The 14,288-nt window shown below is 37.4% G+C and overlaps 1 protein-coding gene across 1 annotated transcript in view; it reads right to left on the bottom strand.

Annotated features, from left to right (window-relative positions):
- The window catches only part of WIF1 (Wnt inhibitory factor 1), an 89,863-nt gene that overhangs the window by 23,547 nt on the left and 52,028 nt on the right, over nt 1-14,288 (bottom strand). Inside the window, exons 3-4 of the mRNA XM_055395154.2 lie at nt 11,595-11,703; nt 174-314 (exon numbers count right to left, since the gene is read on the bottom strand). Of these exons, the coding sequence (XP_055251129.2) occupies nt 174-314; nt 11,595-11,703 (250 nt within the window). The remainder of the gene's footprint in view (nt 1-173; nt 315-11,594; nt 11,704-14,288) is intronic.

Raw genomic sequence — 14,288 nt, 5'->3', positions numbered from 1 at the left:
CCAAGAGCAAGTCTATCTTAGTACTATTACTGGACCCGGCACTTAGCAGCCCCTCCTCCCACTGGTGTGGTTATAATTATACAAAATAGTTGGCTAGCTAGCTAGCTACAATTTTTTGTCCAAATCACACTTGGAAGTTTTATGTCTTCTCTATAATCACCATCACTGATTACCTTGTTGACATGTTTTAAAGAAGATGGCATTCTGAGGCGTCTGCAGGATGGTGTTGCCTTCAGAATTCATGACAATCACATTCACTTCAAATGCTGCCACTCCATCTTGTTTGCCGAGACATGGGAAACCAACTTGAACAACTAAAGAGAAAGGAAGTATGGAGAAACAGTTTATCTAGTTGATTCCAGTTTTACAGACACCTCAGTAAGAGAGCAAAGAACAAAACAAAATGTTCACATTCCATTATTTGACATTCTTATATCTCCACTAAAGGAAGGGCTATATTTTGATTATCTGGGCATTCTCCCCAGAACATGTACATCATGTTGGGTAGAGAAAGAATTAATGACCCTCATTAATTTGTACCCTACTAATATAAAACTGAGGATATTCTGTTCATAATCTGAACTTGTACCATCTTGAAAAAAAGATGCTAAAATTTTCTCTGAAAAGTAAAGGTGCAAATAGGTAGCATAGATTAATTAATTAATTAAGAAAAGAAACTTTGTGAGCATCTTTACCAGCCTCCATATAATTAAAAAAGAGCTAAAAACAACATTCCAGAATCCATTAAATAAAGCTCTATAAGCAACACCCCCCTGGTTTATTTTTACTCTCTATGCTTGAAAATGACAAACTATCTCCTTTGGAAATACACCACAACTCAGACTAGACCCTAGTCATTGGACCGAATTAATGAAGTTACTATTTCCTCAGGCTATTTGTCAATATTAAGAAGTGTTTGTATCTCAGGGATTTAGAAGAGAGTTTGCTGTGGTGAAATAATCTCACAATAGACTTATAACTAATGGTTTAGGTTCCGAAATAGGAGCTACTTCTTTTTAGTGAGACAAACGATCACTTGGGGTGTCTAGGTGTGACTCAGCAGAGAGTGGGAACTAACAGTGTTGCTGTACAGCGGAGGCAAGGGGGCCACCAAATGTGAAGTACCCACAAGTCACTAGGTAGAAACTGGCTCAAGCCATTGGCTGAGAGGCTGACTACATAACATTTCTGAAAGCCATGGGATTATCATCACATATCTACTGGGGAAAACTGATCTAGCTGATCCACTAGATTCTAGTTCTTCCTTACGAATAGAGGAAATATTACTAAGAGACATACATATGAAATTCTGTTTTATTTTGTTTCTGTATGGCAGGTTATGGTTATTGCCAAGCTTGAGAAAATCATACCACGCCAAGAAAAATTCTTTCCCTTAAGAGTTTTTATAAACCTTCTCCCTAGGTTTATAAGAAGAAATGAGCTAGAAACTGATCTTCTCTTTTCCATAAGGCACTGCACACCAGCTGGTCATAAAATCTTAACATGCTTGGCAACCAAAAACCTACTCTCAAGGCTTTGGCATTGTCAGTGTTCATTACTGTGCCCTTCTCCAAATAACATGAATTTCTTTCCTGAATCTTGAGATCTGACCATTGCAAATAATCAATTAAATGGGTGGTGGTAGTGGGGAACAGTTTAACAGAACTAAAAAGAGAGGAAAAACCAAAATTGTTTCTGAAGTTCCAAAGTAAAATTGTCCCCATTGAAAACCTTGGTTGAATGAAATCTTATATATGAAAATGTAAGTTTACAAAACACTAAAATCCATTGTAGCAATTTCCATTTCAAAAGGAGGTGAAGGAGCTGACAGGTAATTTCTTTCAATTGTTAATGCTACAATGCATTTTCACTTTGTTCATATATAAAGTGTTTTTCTCATGACTCTTGCACAGATGGATAGGCCAATAATTGCCCTGAGGCATAAAAACATGGAAGAACCTAAAAGAATTTTCAGAATCTTCCTTACCACATCTTTCAGGTTTATCTTTTTCTTGGACCTTACTGACCCTCTACTTTGTAGCCCACCTAATTCTCTTCAAGGCACTTTAGAGGTTTTTTTAGCTTTCAAAATCTTGGTATGGAAGAGAAGATCCCTGTATGCAAACTTATCTTCATTTCTGTTTATCAGTATTGTTAAGTTGCAAAACATATCTTAGATATCAAATATCAAAACATGTCTTATAATATGTATGGGAAATTCAGTTAAGAATATGACTAGTTTGTCCATATTTCCAGATGTCCTAAAAGCAAACTATTTACAAATCTGCCTAAATTGTGACTACATGTCCACATGCCCCAGTCATCAGGGGGTCTTCTAGACAGTTTGGAATGTTCTCATGTAAATGTGTGATTAGTTAACATAGCCTCTAAGTTCAATGTAGGTACCAAGATGCAGAGTTCCCTGGCCCTAAACAACATGAGTGAGTGTCAGTCACTTAGTCGTATCCAACTCTTCGCCATCCCATGGACTATAGCCCACCAGGCTCCTCTGTCCATGGAATTCTCCAGGCAAAAATACTGGAGTGGGTAGCCATTCTCTTCTGCAGGGGAACTTTCTGACCCAGGGATCAAACCCAGGTCTCCTGCATTGCAGGCAGATTCTTTACCGTCTGAGCCACAATAGTCCCACCTAAACAACATGGCTCTGAGCAATCCCAGGGAAGAAAAATGAGGATATAAAGTCCAACAAAAAGAAAACATGCCATAAGTAACTTCTTTAGAGTTTTCAAGATGAATTTTTCCCTTTAAATGGATAAATACAAATTTGAGTCAAAATACAAACAGTTCCCAGGTGACACTAGTGGTAGAGAATCTGCCTACCAATGCAGGAGAAGCAAGAGACTCAGGTTCGATCCCTGGGTCAGGAAGATCCCCTGGAGTAGGAAATGGCAGAGTTGGACACAACTGAGCACACACAAAGAGTTCATCCATTCAGTAAATACTTACTAATGTTACCATGTGACACCGTTCTAAGCAGTGGGGGTGCTTTAGCAAGCAAGATAAAAACCCCAGGCTTTTGTGGCACTGAGGTCTCAATGATTTATTTTGTAGATATTTTGTGACAATTAAATATTTTAATCATTTAAAACATCTAGAAAAATAAAGAAAACAGTGACACATGTTTAAAGCTACAGACCAGTTAGAATTCAAAGTAGTTGCAATGTTTGAGTCTGCAACTACTGGATTCTTTGGGTCTCAACTTTTAGAACCTAAGTTCAATTTGCCTGTATATTAACTTCACAACAGATGCATGAATGTCTTCTGAGCATATTGTCTAACGCTTAAAACAAGATCAGGTGGAGAATTGCACTTGCTGTGATCCATTGATTTGAATGGATCACGTGGTTTAGTTAAACTTCTCAGGCCTCAGTCTCCCCTTTTAGCCATAAGACCAATAATGCTGCTACTGCTGCTGCTGCTAAGTCACTTCAGTCTTGTCCGACTCTGTGTGACCCCATAGATGGAAGTCCACCAGGCTCTCCTGTCCCTGGGATTCTCCAGGCAAGAACACTGGAGTGGGTTGCCATTTCCTTCTCCAATAATACTACTACTAAAGTAGTTAAAACATTTTTTTTCAGTGTGGAAAGACCTGTCATTTGAAAGGTTAAAACTGTAATGTTACTGTTCACCATCAAACATGTCTTTCATTTTAAAAAGTCATTAAAATAACTCACACATATAGCATAGTTCTGTAAAATTATGCCAAATGCAAATAGAGGAAAATAAAGTCTTTTATCTTTTTGAATAGAAAAACCTGAGGCAATCTTGGCAGAAAACTAAAGATGTGATATCTTCATCTTCTGAGTAAATCAATAGAAAAGAATTATTTTACCAATCTAAAATTATGCTCAATGAACATTAATATAATACGAAGTATTTTCTATCTTCATCATGTAAAGATCTAATAAACTCTAGGTTTAAAATTATGCTTATTTTACTTATATATTTGTAATTTCAACCTGACAAATTCAACTTCCAGTGAAAGATGAACACATGAAAAATCCTCTCACCCTAGGTAAAAATATTTTCCCATATATATTCACCTCTTTTGATATAGGAGGCATGTAAACATAACTGTTATGTTAACCTCAGTATAGAATGATTTGAAAGGAACCAGGAAATAAAGTTCAGAAGTTAGGAGGTACATAGTTTATTATGAGTTTCAATAAATTTCACTTTTAAAGTAAAAGTAGAAATTAACGAAAGATGGATAAATTGCACTAATTACACTTGCCCATTTTTCAGTTTTGAAATGTGAAATAGAAATTTTATTCCTTCTCTGCAAATTCTACTTGTCCTGTTTTCTGTTTATAAATTTTATCTGTAAGACCATTCAGGTAATAAGAATTATAATAGAACACCTTTTTAAACATATTTCAAAGAATTTTGCTTAGAAAATAAAACCTGACTTTAGTTAACCTCATTTTCAGGGACTTGTATATAACCTGTGCTCAACTCAAAATAGATATCTTCCAGTTCCCAAACACGTGGTGTGTGTCTGCAGTACCTGACTCTGCATACCCATCTGTTGCCTGGAATGTTCTTTCTCCTTTTTTCTGTCCAGTGCTCTCCCACTCACCTCTCAAAACCCAAATTAAACAGCACTCGTTCTCTGTAGGTTTCCCTAACACCCCCCTGATGACATCATTTCACATATACCTCTGTATACAATTGCATTATAATCTAATATGATTCTGCATCTTTTGCTAGGCTTCCCAGGTGGCTTGGTGGTAAAGAATCCACCTGCCAATGCAGGAGATGCAGGTTTGATTCCCTAGATCAGGAAGATCTCTGGAGAAGGAAATGACGACCCACTCCAGAATTCTTGCCTGGGAAATCCCATGGACAGAGAAGCCTGGTGGGCTACAGTCCATGGGGTCACAAAAGAGTCAGACATGACTGAGCCTCTAAACAACAATAAACAACAAATCCTTTGCTTAAGAATGTGATTTTCAAAGAGAAGGACCATATGGTATGTGTTTTTATAACCTCAGCACCTAGTACATTGTCACAAACTAGGCAGTGGCAGTAACAAAGATATACCTTACGGGAGACACATCTGTATACCTTTATACACACAGACACACACTTGCACAAATACATGTGCACACCTGCACACATACACAGAAAGAGACAGAAATGTCCCTTAGGCAGTGGGAGACAGAGTAAAACATGAACAATGTGCACTCAGAAGAAACACACGCATAAAGAAAAAGACCCCAAAGGGAGAAACAGCACAGGATCTCTATTTCCAAGGAATAACAGAAACGTGAAAGTTACCATGTGCTTTTGCAGCAATAAGCCTATGAGTAGAGAGCCACTTTTACCGAAAGCTAGATGGAAATGAGGCCAGATGTTGTGAATTCCAGTGCCATCTAGGCTGTATAATCAAGATCAGGTTAAATTACAACTCAGAAAAAACTTAAGTAGATTGAACATAACTAATATGGCATTCAAGTACACACTGATGTGCCACCAACTGCACATAAACTAACTCTTCTATAGACGTAAACAACAAACTTATTCTGATTAAATAGCTCTTCTACACTGAGACTGGCACAGTGCTCACAGTCTCAGCCTTGGTCACGCAAGCCACTGCCTCCCAACAAAGGAAGAAATGAGAAAGGCAGGCTAGGCCAGAGCTCATCCTCAATATCACATGATTATATGCTGCTCCGTGAATATAAATCACTCAACACAAGTAGTCATCCATGCTCCACGCTGTGCTGACAGCCATTCATTCTCCCAGACATACTTACTGAGCATCTATTCTGGGCTCCACTTTCTGCTCAGAACAGGGGTCACCAAGAAGATGGTCCTCCCAGCATTAACACCTATTTGACAGTTCCTATGCATTGGATTCCTGATGGTCTTCGTTGAGAAACATTCCTGCTGCCTTGGTTTCATGGGATGGCAGAGACAGAATGTTCCAACAGGCCAAGCCTTGGCTTGATGGAAAATGTTTTTTGTTATCCAACTCAGGCATTTTACTGAACCATCCAGTTTGTATTTCCTCTTACGGAAGAGCCTGGTAGGCTGCAGTCCATGGGGTCGCTACGAGTCAGACATGACTGAGCGACTTCACTTTCACTTTTCACTTTCACACATTGGAGAAGGAAATGGCAACCCACTCCAGTGTTCTTGCCTGGAGAATCCCAGGGACGGGGGAGCCTGGTGGGCTTCCGTCTATGGGGTCACACAGAGTCGGACACGACTGAAGTGACTTAGCAGCAGCAGCAGACACCAGAAGGCAGGCACTTTCTAACCGTTAAAGATCAAGAATTCTCTATTTCTCCAAAGAAGACATAAAGATGGCTAACAAACACATGAAAAAATGCTCAACATCCCTCATAATCAGAGAAATGCAAATCAAAACCACAATGAGATACCATTTCACACCAGTCAGAATGGCTGCTATCCGAAAGTCTACATGCAATAAATGCTGGAGAGGGTGTGGAGAGAAGGGAACCCTCTTACACTGTTGGTGGGAATGCAAACTAGTACAGCCACTATGGAGAACAGTGTGGAGATTCCTCAAAAAAATGGAAATAGAACTGCCATATGATCCAGCAATCGCACTTCTGGGCATACACGCCGAGGAAACCAGAATTGAAAGAGACACATGTACTCCAATGTTCATCGCAGCACTGTTTATAATAGCCAGGACATGGAAGCAACCTAAATGTCCATCTGCAGACGAATGGATAAGAAAGCTTTGGTACATATACACAATGGAGTATTACTCAGCCATTAAAAAGAATGCATTTGAATCAGTTCTAATGAGGTGGATGAAACTGGAGCCTATTATACAGAGTGAAGTAAGACAGAAAGAAACGCACCAATACAGTATATTAACACATATATATGGAATTTAGAAAGATGGAAATATAACCCTGTATACAAGACAGCAAAAGAGACACAGTTGTATCGAACAGTCTTTGGGACTTTGTAGGAGAGGGTGAGGGTGGGATGTTTTGAGAGAATGACACTGAAACATGTATGTTGTCATATGTGAAACAAATCAGCAGTTCAGGGTCAATGCATGTTACAGGGTGCTCGGGCTGGTGTGCGGGGATGACCCAGAGGGAGGATAAAGGGAGGAGGGAGGTGAGAGGGGGGTTCAGGATGGGGAACTCATGTACACCTGGGGCGAATTCATGTCAATGTAGGGCAAAACCAACCAATATAATATTGTAAAATAAAAAAAATAAGTAGGAAATTAAAAAAAAAAAAAGAATTCTCTATTTCATACAATGCTTAGGCACATAGGAGTCTGTAGGATAAAAGAACACCTGAGCAGCTTGAGGATATTAAATAGACCAGCGGAGTAACGAATGCTACCTGGACGCTTAGGAGCAAGACACACTGATTTGATTACTTTTTAATAATTCAAGTTACCCTCATTGCTCAGGCTGGGGGTACTGAGCTTAATGAGGCAATGAATAACTGCCCTGCAATGGACTAAAATTCCCATAAACTTCCTGCACCTGCATTTCTGCAAACAAATCCTACATCTGCTTCCAAAAACCTATGTGGTAGGGGGGGAGCTTATCTGTGTAAAGTGTATGTGTGTGTGCATACACATGCATGAGTCACCACATCCCAGAAGGTTTGTTCTTTTTAGTCTTACCTTGTCTAATGCATCATCCACTTTCCCCTCTACATTTGATTTATAAAGATTCTAAATTATTAGTAAATGATGTTTTATATAAATGTAACCAATTGAAATATATATTCAAAACCTTACAGTTTCAACATCCCAAGAAGTAAGATTTTCAGTAAGCTTTTTTTTCCCACCAGAAACAAAAAATTAATAAAGCTGGGAAGACTTTGGAGACAAGCATTTGATTAGAAATCCAAAGATACAATATTAATTTTAAGTTGAATAGGTATCACTGTGCAATTAATTAATGCATTTTCAAAGGGTTAAATGAGTTTGCAATTCTTTAAAAACAGAAAAAGATGAAGGAAAAATTTAAAAATATAAAATGGAAATTGAGAGGCATGTTGTATATTTATCTTATCCCTGATCAATTCTTAAAAGAGCAAAAAAAAATCAAGAAAAATTTTATAGAAAATTATCTGTGACTAAAAAAGAACATCAACTGACATGGCACAAGACAGAGTAATGTCCTACTCTAAGAATTTGGTGGTCATATTCTAAGAACTTTCTTGTCTCCATGATGCAGCAGTATGCAATAGTACAAGCATGATCATCTGAGCAGAATTGGGGTTTTCCTGTATTTGGAAAGGGATATTCACATCCTTGGGGCTATAAACCTCAGGTGAGCATATCTCCGGAACCCAAGGCCTTTTCCTTCATGGGAGCTTCCCTCTTGATTGGAAGCAAATCCTCTGAGAGGGCTGTGAGTCATAGCAGCAGCATTGTGATGACCCACGAGAAACTCAGATTGACTTTTCCTGTCTATAATCACAGGGGTACCTATGCCAGAAAATTAGAAAAAAATCTGTGCTTATTTAATCCCCAACTCTTACAGTGCTGGGATGTGTCAATACAGATACATTTGGAAGTAGTAGATACTCACAACCTGAAAATGAACTCTGTAAGAGTGCCTGATTTCCTGTTTCATCAATTTAAATGAGCTCCTTAGGGAGGAAACCATAGACAAAATGAAAGGGCAACCTATGGACTAGGAGACAATATTCACAAATGATGTGACTGACAAGGGGTTAATCTCCAAAATATGCAAATGGTTCATACAGCTCAATATCAAAAAAATGAACAACCCAATCAGAAAATAGGCAGAAGATCCAAACAGATATTTCTACAAAGAAGAGATACAGACAGCCAACAGGCACATGAAAAGATGCTCAGTATCACTAATTATTCAGTTCAGTTCAGTTGCTCAGTAGTGTTTGACTCTCCGCGACCCCATGAATCACAGCACCCCAGGCCTCCCTGCCCATCACCAACTCCCAGAGTTCACTCAAACTCATGTCCACAGAGTCGGCGATGCCATCCAGCCATCTCATTCTCTGTCGTCCCCGTCTCCTCCCACCCCCAATCCCTCCTAGCATCAGACTCTTTTCCAGTGAGTCAACTCGTCGCATGAGGTGGCCAAAGTATTGGAGTTTCAGCTTTAGCATCAGTCCTTCCAATGAACACCCAGGATTGATCTCCTTTAGAATGGACTGGTTGGATCTCCTTGCAGTACAAGAAACTCTAAAGAGTCTTCTCCAGCACCACAGTTCCAAAGCATCAATTCTTCGGCGATCAGCTTTCTTCACAGTCCAACTCTCACATCCATACATGACCACTAGAAAAACCATAGCCTTGACTAGACGGAACTTTGTTGGCAAAGTAATGTCTCTGCTTTTTAATATACTATCTAGGTTGGTCATAACTTTCCTTCCAAGGAGTAAGCGTCTTTTAATTTCATGGCTGCAATCAGCATCCGCAGTGATTTTGGAGCCAAAAAAAAAAAACAAAGTCTGACACTGTTTCCACTGTTTCCCCATCTATTTCCCATGAAGTGGTGGGACCAGATGCCATGGTCTTTGTTTTCTGAATGTTGAACTTCAAGCCAACCTTTTCACTCTCCTCTTTCACTTTCATCAAGAGGCTTTTGAGTTCCTCTTCACTTTCTGCCATAAGGGTGGTGTCATCTGCATATCTGAGGTTATTGATATTTCTCCCAGCAATCTTGATTCCAGCTTGTGCTTCTTCCAGCCCAGCGTTCCTCATGATGTACTCATCTGTGGAAAATTCTTAAAGAGATGGGAATACCAGACCACCTGACCTGCCTCTTGAGAAACCTGTATGCAGGTCAGGAAGCAACAGTCAGAACTGTACACGGAACAACAGACTGGTTCCAAATAGGAAAAGGAGTACGTCAAGGCTGTATATTGTCACTAATTATTAGAGAAACACAAATCAAAACTAAAATGACATACCACCTCACATTGGTCAGAATGGCCAACATTAAAAATTCTACAAATAACGAATGCGATCCATTACAAATGAAAAGATAGCTTTGACCACACAGGATTTTAAACCCTCCTCAAAAAAAAAAAAAAATAAAACATAAATGATAAGTTGCAAAAAAAACTACAATCAACAAATACTTTACAGTGAGCTTTGCAAATGAATGAAAAGAACCACAAAAAATGAGCACAATATACAGACATTTTACATCGTCTAACAGATACAAGGAAACAGTTTCCTACCTCAATAGGCATTTAAAAAATCAAATTAAAAGAACATTGAGAAACCTCTTTTCACTTTTTAAGCCAGCTAAACAGCTAACATGATTAATAACCCATGTTGCTGAGACTGCAATGTCAGGCTGTCTGACACACTGCTAGCCAAGGTACCAATGGATGCAACCTTTGCAGGAAGTAATTTGGGATTTTGGCAATTTGTTCTAAGAGCCCTTAAAAAAATTCAAGTTCATATCTTTTGACACAATAATTTTACCTCTAAGAAACTATTTTAACAAAATAATGAGATGAACTTTAAGATTCTGATATACACATTAATCCAACAAGTGTTTTTTGAATGCCCGTTCTGTGCAGGGCATTGTATTGAGAGTCGTGGTGTACTGACCATCTATTACTTTAAAAAAGAATGGTTACTGTGATATTTTTAGTATGCAAACCCTAAAAACAATTTACATAACATACAATAAGGAAACATAAATTATGGTATGCTCATAAAATAGAATATTATAAAGGCATTAAGAACAACTTTTGGAAAAATCTGCAATGACATGGGAAAATGCTTATGTTAAAATGTTAAAAGCCAGAAAAACATTATGTAAAAACAATATATAATATTACTACAATCATGTAAAAAAAATAGACTCAAGGCAGGAGGAAATATTGGAACATGTTAACATAGATCTCTGTATTTTTCTAAAAGTCATAAAACCTGGGCTCTAGTTTCAGCTCTGCCACTTACTATTAATATATGACTTTGGGAAAGTCAGTTAAACTTCACAAGCCTCGATTTTCTAATTTGTAAAATGGAGATGTAATTCAAGCCTTGACTCTCTCCCAGAACGTGAATTAGATAATGCATGAATTGGTGCTTTGTAAGCTGAAAAGCTCTAAATACCTAACTGCATACTGTACTTTCTAAGCAGAGAAGGATGATTAGATCTGAAAGACCGTACCCTTTTCTCCCACTTTTGCATGTCTCTTCTCTACTTTGAATTCCTATTTAATACAATGTTCATTTAGGGGAAGTTTTTCTTGATCTATCCCATTCCCTCTCAATCCCTTAGTTTGTATCTTCGCCACACTTATATGCATTACATTAATTAGCACTTGTTGGCCAAGTATATTTCATATAGTGACTTTCTTTTTTTAATCTGGAATCATTTATGAACTGAATTTTTAGGAAATTCTAAAACTTCCACTTCTTCACGCCTATCCTAATCTTTTGTCCAAAGGAAATTGGGACATAACAACTAATTTGCCCTAAAATCAATAGCTCTCTTCAAGAAAACATCCTGTAATCTCTCTGATGGATGACATCTGGATCTAAAATAGTATTCCCATCACTACTATATTTTAAGCATAAACCTTTCTCTGAGGCAAAGACCACCCACCTGATGCCTTGTGAGGCACCGTTCCCAGAAGAGGGACATTGACGGTTGGGTCTGCCATGATGCCTTTATCCAAGGAGCGCAAGGACAGGAATTCATAGAAGTATTCTGCCTACAACAAAAGGCATTGACAATCAGTACCATGGAAACTGCAGAGAGTGGGAAGGCACTTCTCAATTCATCATCCCTCTGATGGAATACTGACATTTTTCACCATAGGAATTCTGGAACACACGACACCTAAAATATTGTGTAGGCAATATTTTAACTTTTACTATTTTAACAGTTATTTAATAGTTAATAAATAACTCTCTCTTCTGGGTTTTAGAACTCTAGAATTAGACTGCTTGGAGAGAAGTGATTCTTTCAAAACATTAATAACACATATCCAAGATATTTACAAGGTAGCCTTTTAGCTTAAAAGGATTGAGAAAAATGCTCTGAAGGAAATAGGGGATGTCAAAACAAGCCCTTATAAAATCCATCTGTATCTTGGGTCATTCTTTAATTCTTTTCAAATGTGAAGTGACTATTTTGATCAGAATTTGGAAAGACATAATAAATAAGTGATAATGAAAGCAGAAACCTACATGCAAAAGAAGATATGAAAGTCCAAAATTTAATGATCTTGGTGTTAACATTTATTTTTCAGTATCATTCCCTTTGGAAGATTTATACAACATCTCAATTTAATCATGGAGAGAAAAGTCTAAAAATGTAAAAACCACCTCTGCAATATGACAATGAGCCATAAAACTTTACATTGTAAACATTTTTCACTTCCCTACTGAATTTAGTTGAGAAGATGATTCTTGTTACTTGAATGGCCACAAACTACTGAAAGTAGTAATGTATAATCTCACTGTAGAGCTTTGATGCTTAACTGATTCTCATCTGGGTTATTAAAGGGACTTGTAATGGAAACAATGTGTTCTTGCCTAGGAATAAAGAACAATCAATAAATCATATAGATACCAAAATGAGAGTTAGGCAGACTAAGTGGTTCTGCAGTTATCTGCAGAGATATCCAGAATTTGGATCTGTTAATTAAGCTGATTACATAAACATGGGCTAGGAAGAGGTTTTAAAAAATACAGCCTTTCTTAAATGCAGTATAAAAAATTTACATGCATTATAAAATTTATTTTCCAACATGGAAGATATAAGAGATACATGGTAGACACTGACACAACTTTCTGCTTTAAGTCACAATATCAATGTATTAGGCATTAAGAACTTCATGAGTAAGATAATGTAAAAGGTTAATCTTAGAAGGTAATCTATAGGGATACTGTCACACCTGTATCAAACTGAAAAGCACTTCAAGGTTTTACCAGGTCAAAAAGAGCACCTTCATTAACCAAAATTCCACTGCAACTGTTTCTTTGACTTGTGGCAATGGTTCCCTAAGACCTCTGTGAAGGGTTTCCTCGGTGGGTAAAAATGTTGTGTGAATTAATTTTACTAAATTAATTCATTAGGAGGGTCTTGAGGATAAAGAATCATCAAAGAGTTAATTCCTACCCTGTTTAAGGGAAGGCAGAGAATTTCAAGAAGTCTGATGAAAGGAGTATCATCAGGAAAGGTCATTCAATTGAATGAATTCCTTTGAAAGCAAGAACATTAATTATGTCCCTTCAAGAAAACCAGTGATTATTAAAAGTGGACTACTTCTTAGATGCATTTCATGAATTCAAGGGTTTTAAATGACTTCTACCAGTTGTACTTCCCTCTACATTTTACTAGATAATATTTATCATTTCACATTTTGCTCTAAAATATATCTTGGTTGGCATTATAAAGGATTTGGTGAGGCATGCCTTTATAATTAATAACTTTGGCTTACTTATATTACTGATGGACAGGGAGGCCTGGCGTTCTGTGATTCATGGGGTCGCGGAGAGTCGGACACGACTGAGCGACTGAACTGAACTGAACTGAACAGTAATAATAACTACCAACAATAAAACAACAATCACTCATGAACGGCATACTACAAGCCAAGACTTACTCGAAATATTTGTATTTGTATTACGTTTAACATTGGAAAAGGGTTGAGTGAACAGAGTACAAATACGTTGAAAATAAAACAATTCAGTTTTATTGAAAATAAAACTGTTCGAAGCTATATTGTTTCAAATACCACATGTTATCATTTGCTGCTCCATTATTATACTTTTGAGCTTTATCACATTATACATTAAATCTATGTTTATCTGGATGATATATTTTAAAATTGCACTTATAAAAACAAATATAATTTCAGCAAGTTTTAAAAATGATTTTTGGGTAAATAAGAAAAAGGATGAAGGACGAGAGATGAAGATTAAAAACAATGACTGCATAAGATTGATGGTAACTGATTATTTGCCTTTTCTCTCTCTCCCAAATTTTCTACATGTGGTTCCATGCCTTTCAAAGTGAAATAAATACACTTATTTAACAACAGACATAAATCATATACCCTGCTTTCAGTTCTGTGTGGCTGATGATAATCACCGGCTCTACTTGTATAAATCTCTGATCATAGACGAAATATTCTTCTTAGGCTTCTATTTAGCATGGCTGCGCTCAGGTAAAAATGTATTCAAATCTCTTGCTCTTCTTCCTAAAACTGTGCTTCAAGAAAACAACACTCAATATTTAAGCAGCTTCCAAATGTCTCTTTCAGAAGCTTTTGATGATGTTCACCCAATG

The sequence above is a fragment of the Moschus berezovskii genome, chromosome 6 (genome assembly GCF_049115385.1).
Source record: "Moschus berezovskii isolate FMDL1 chromosome 6, NW_MosBer_1.0, whole genome shotgun sequence".
Taxonomy (NCBI): domain Eukaryota; kingdom Metazoa; phylum Chordata; class Mammalia; order Artiodactyla; family Moschidae; genus Moschus; species Moschus berezovskii.
The sequence above is the reverse complement of the archived record's forward strand: the minus strand, read 5'-3'. Positions and strand labels throughout refer to the sequence as shown.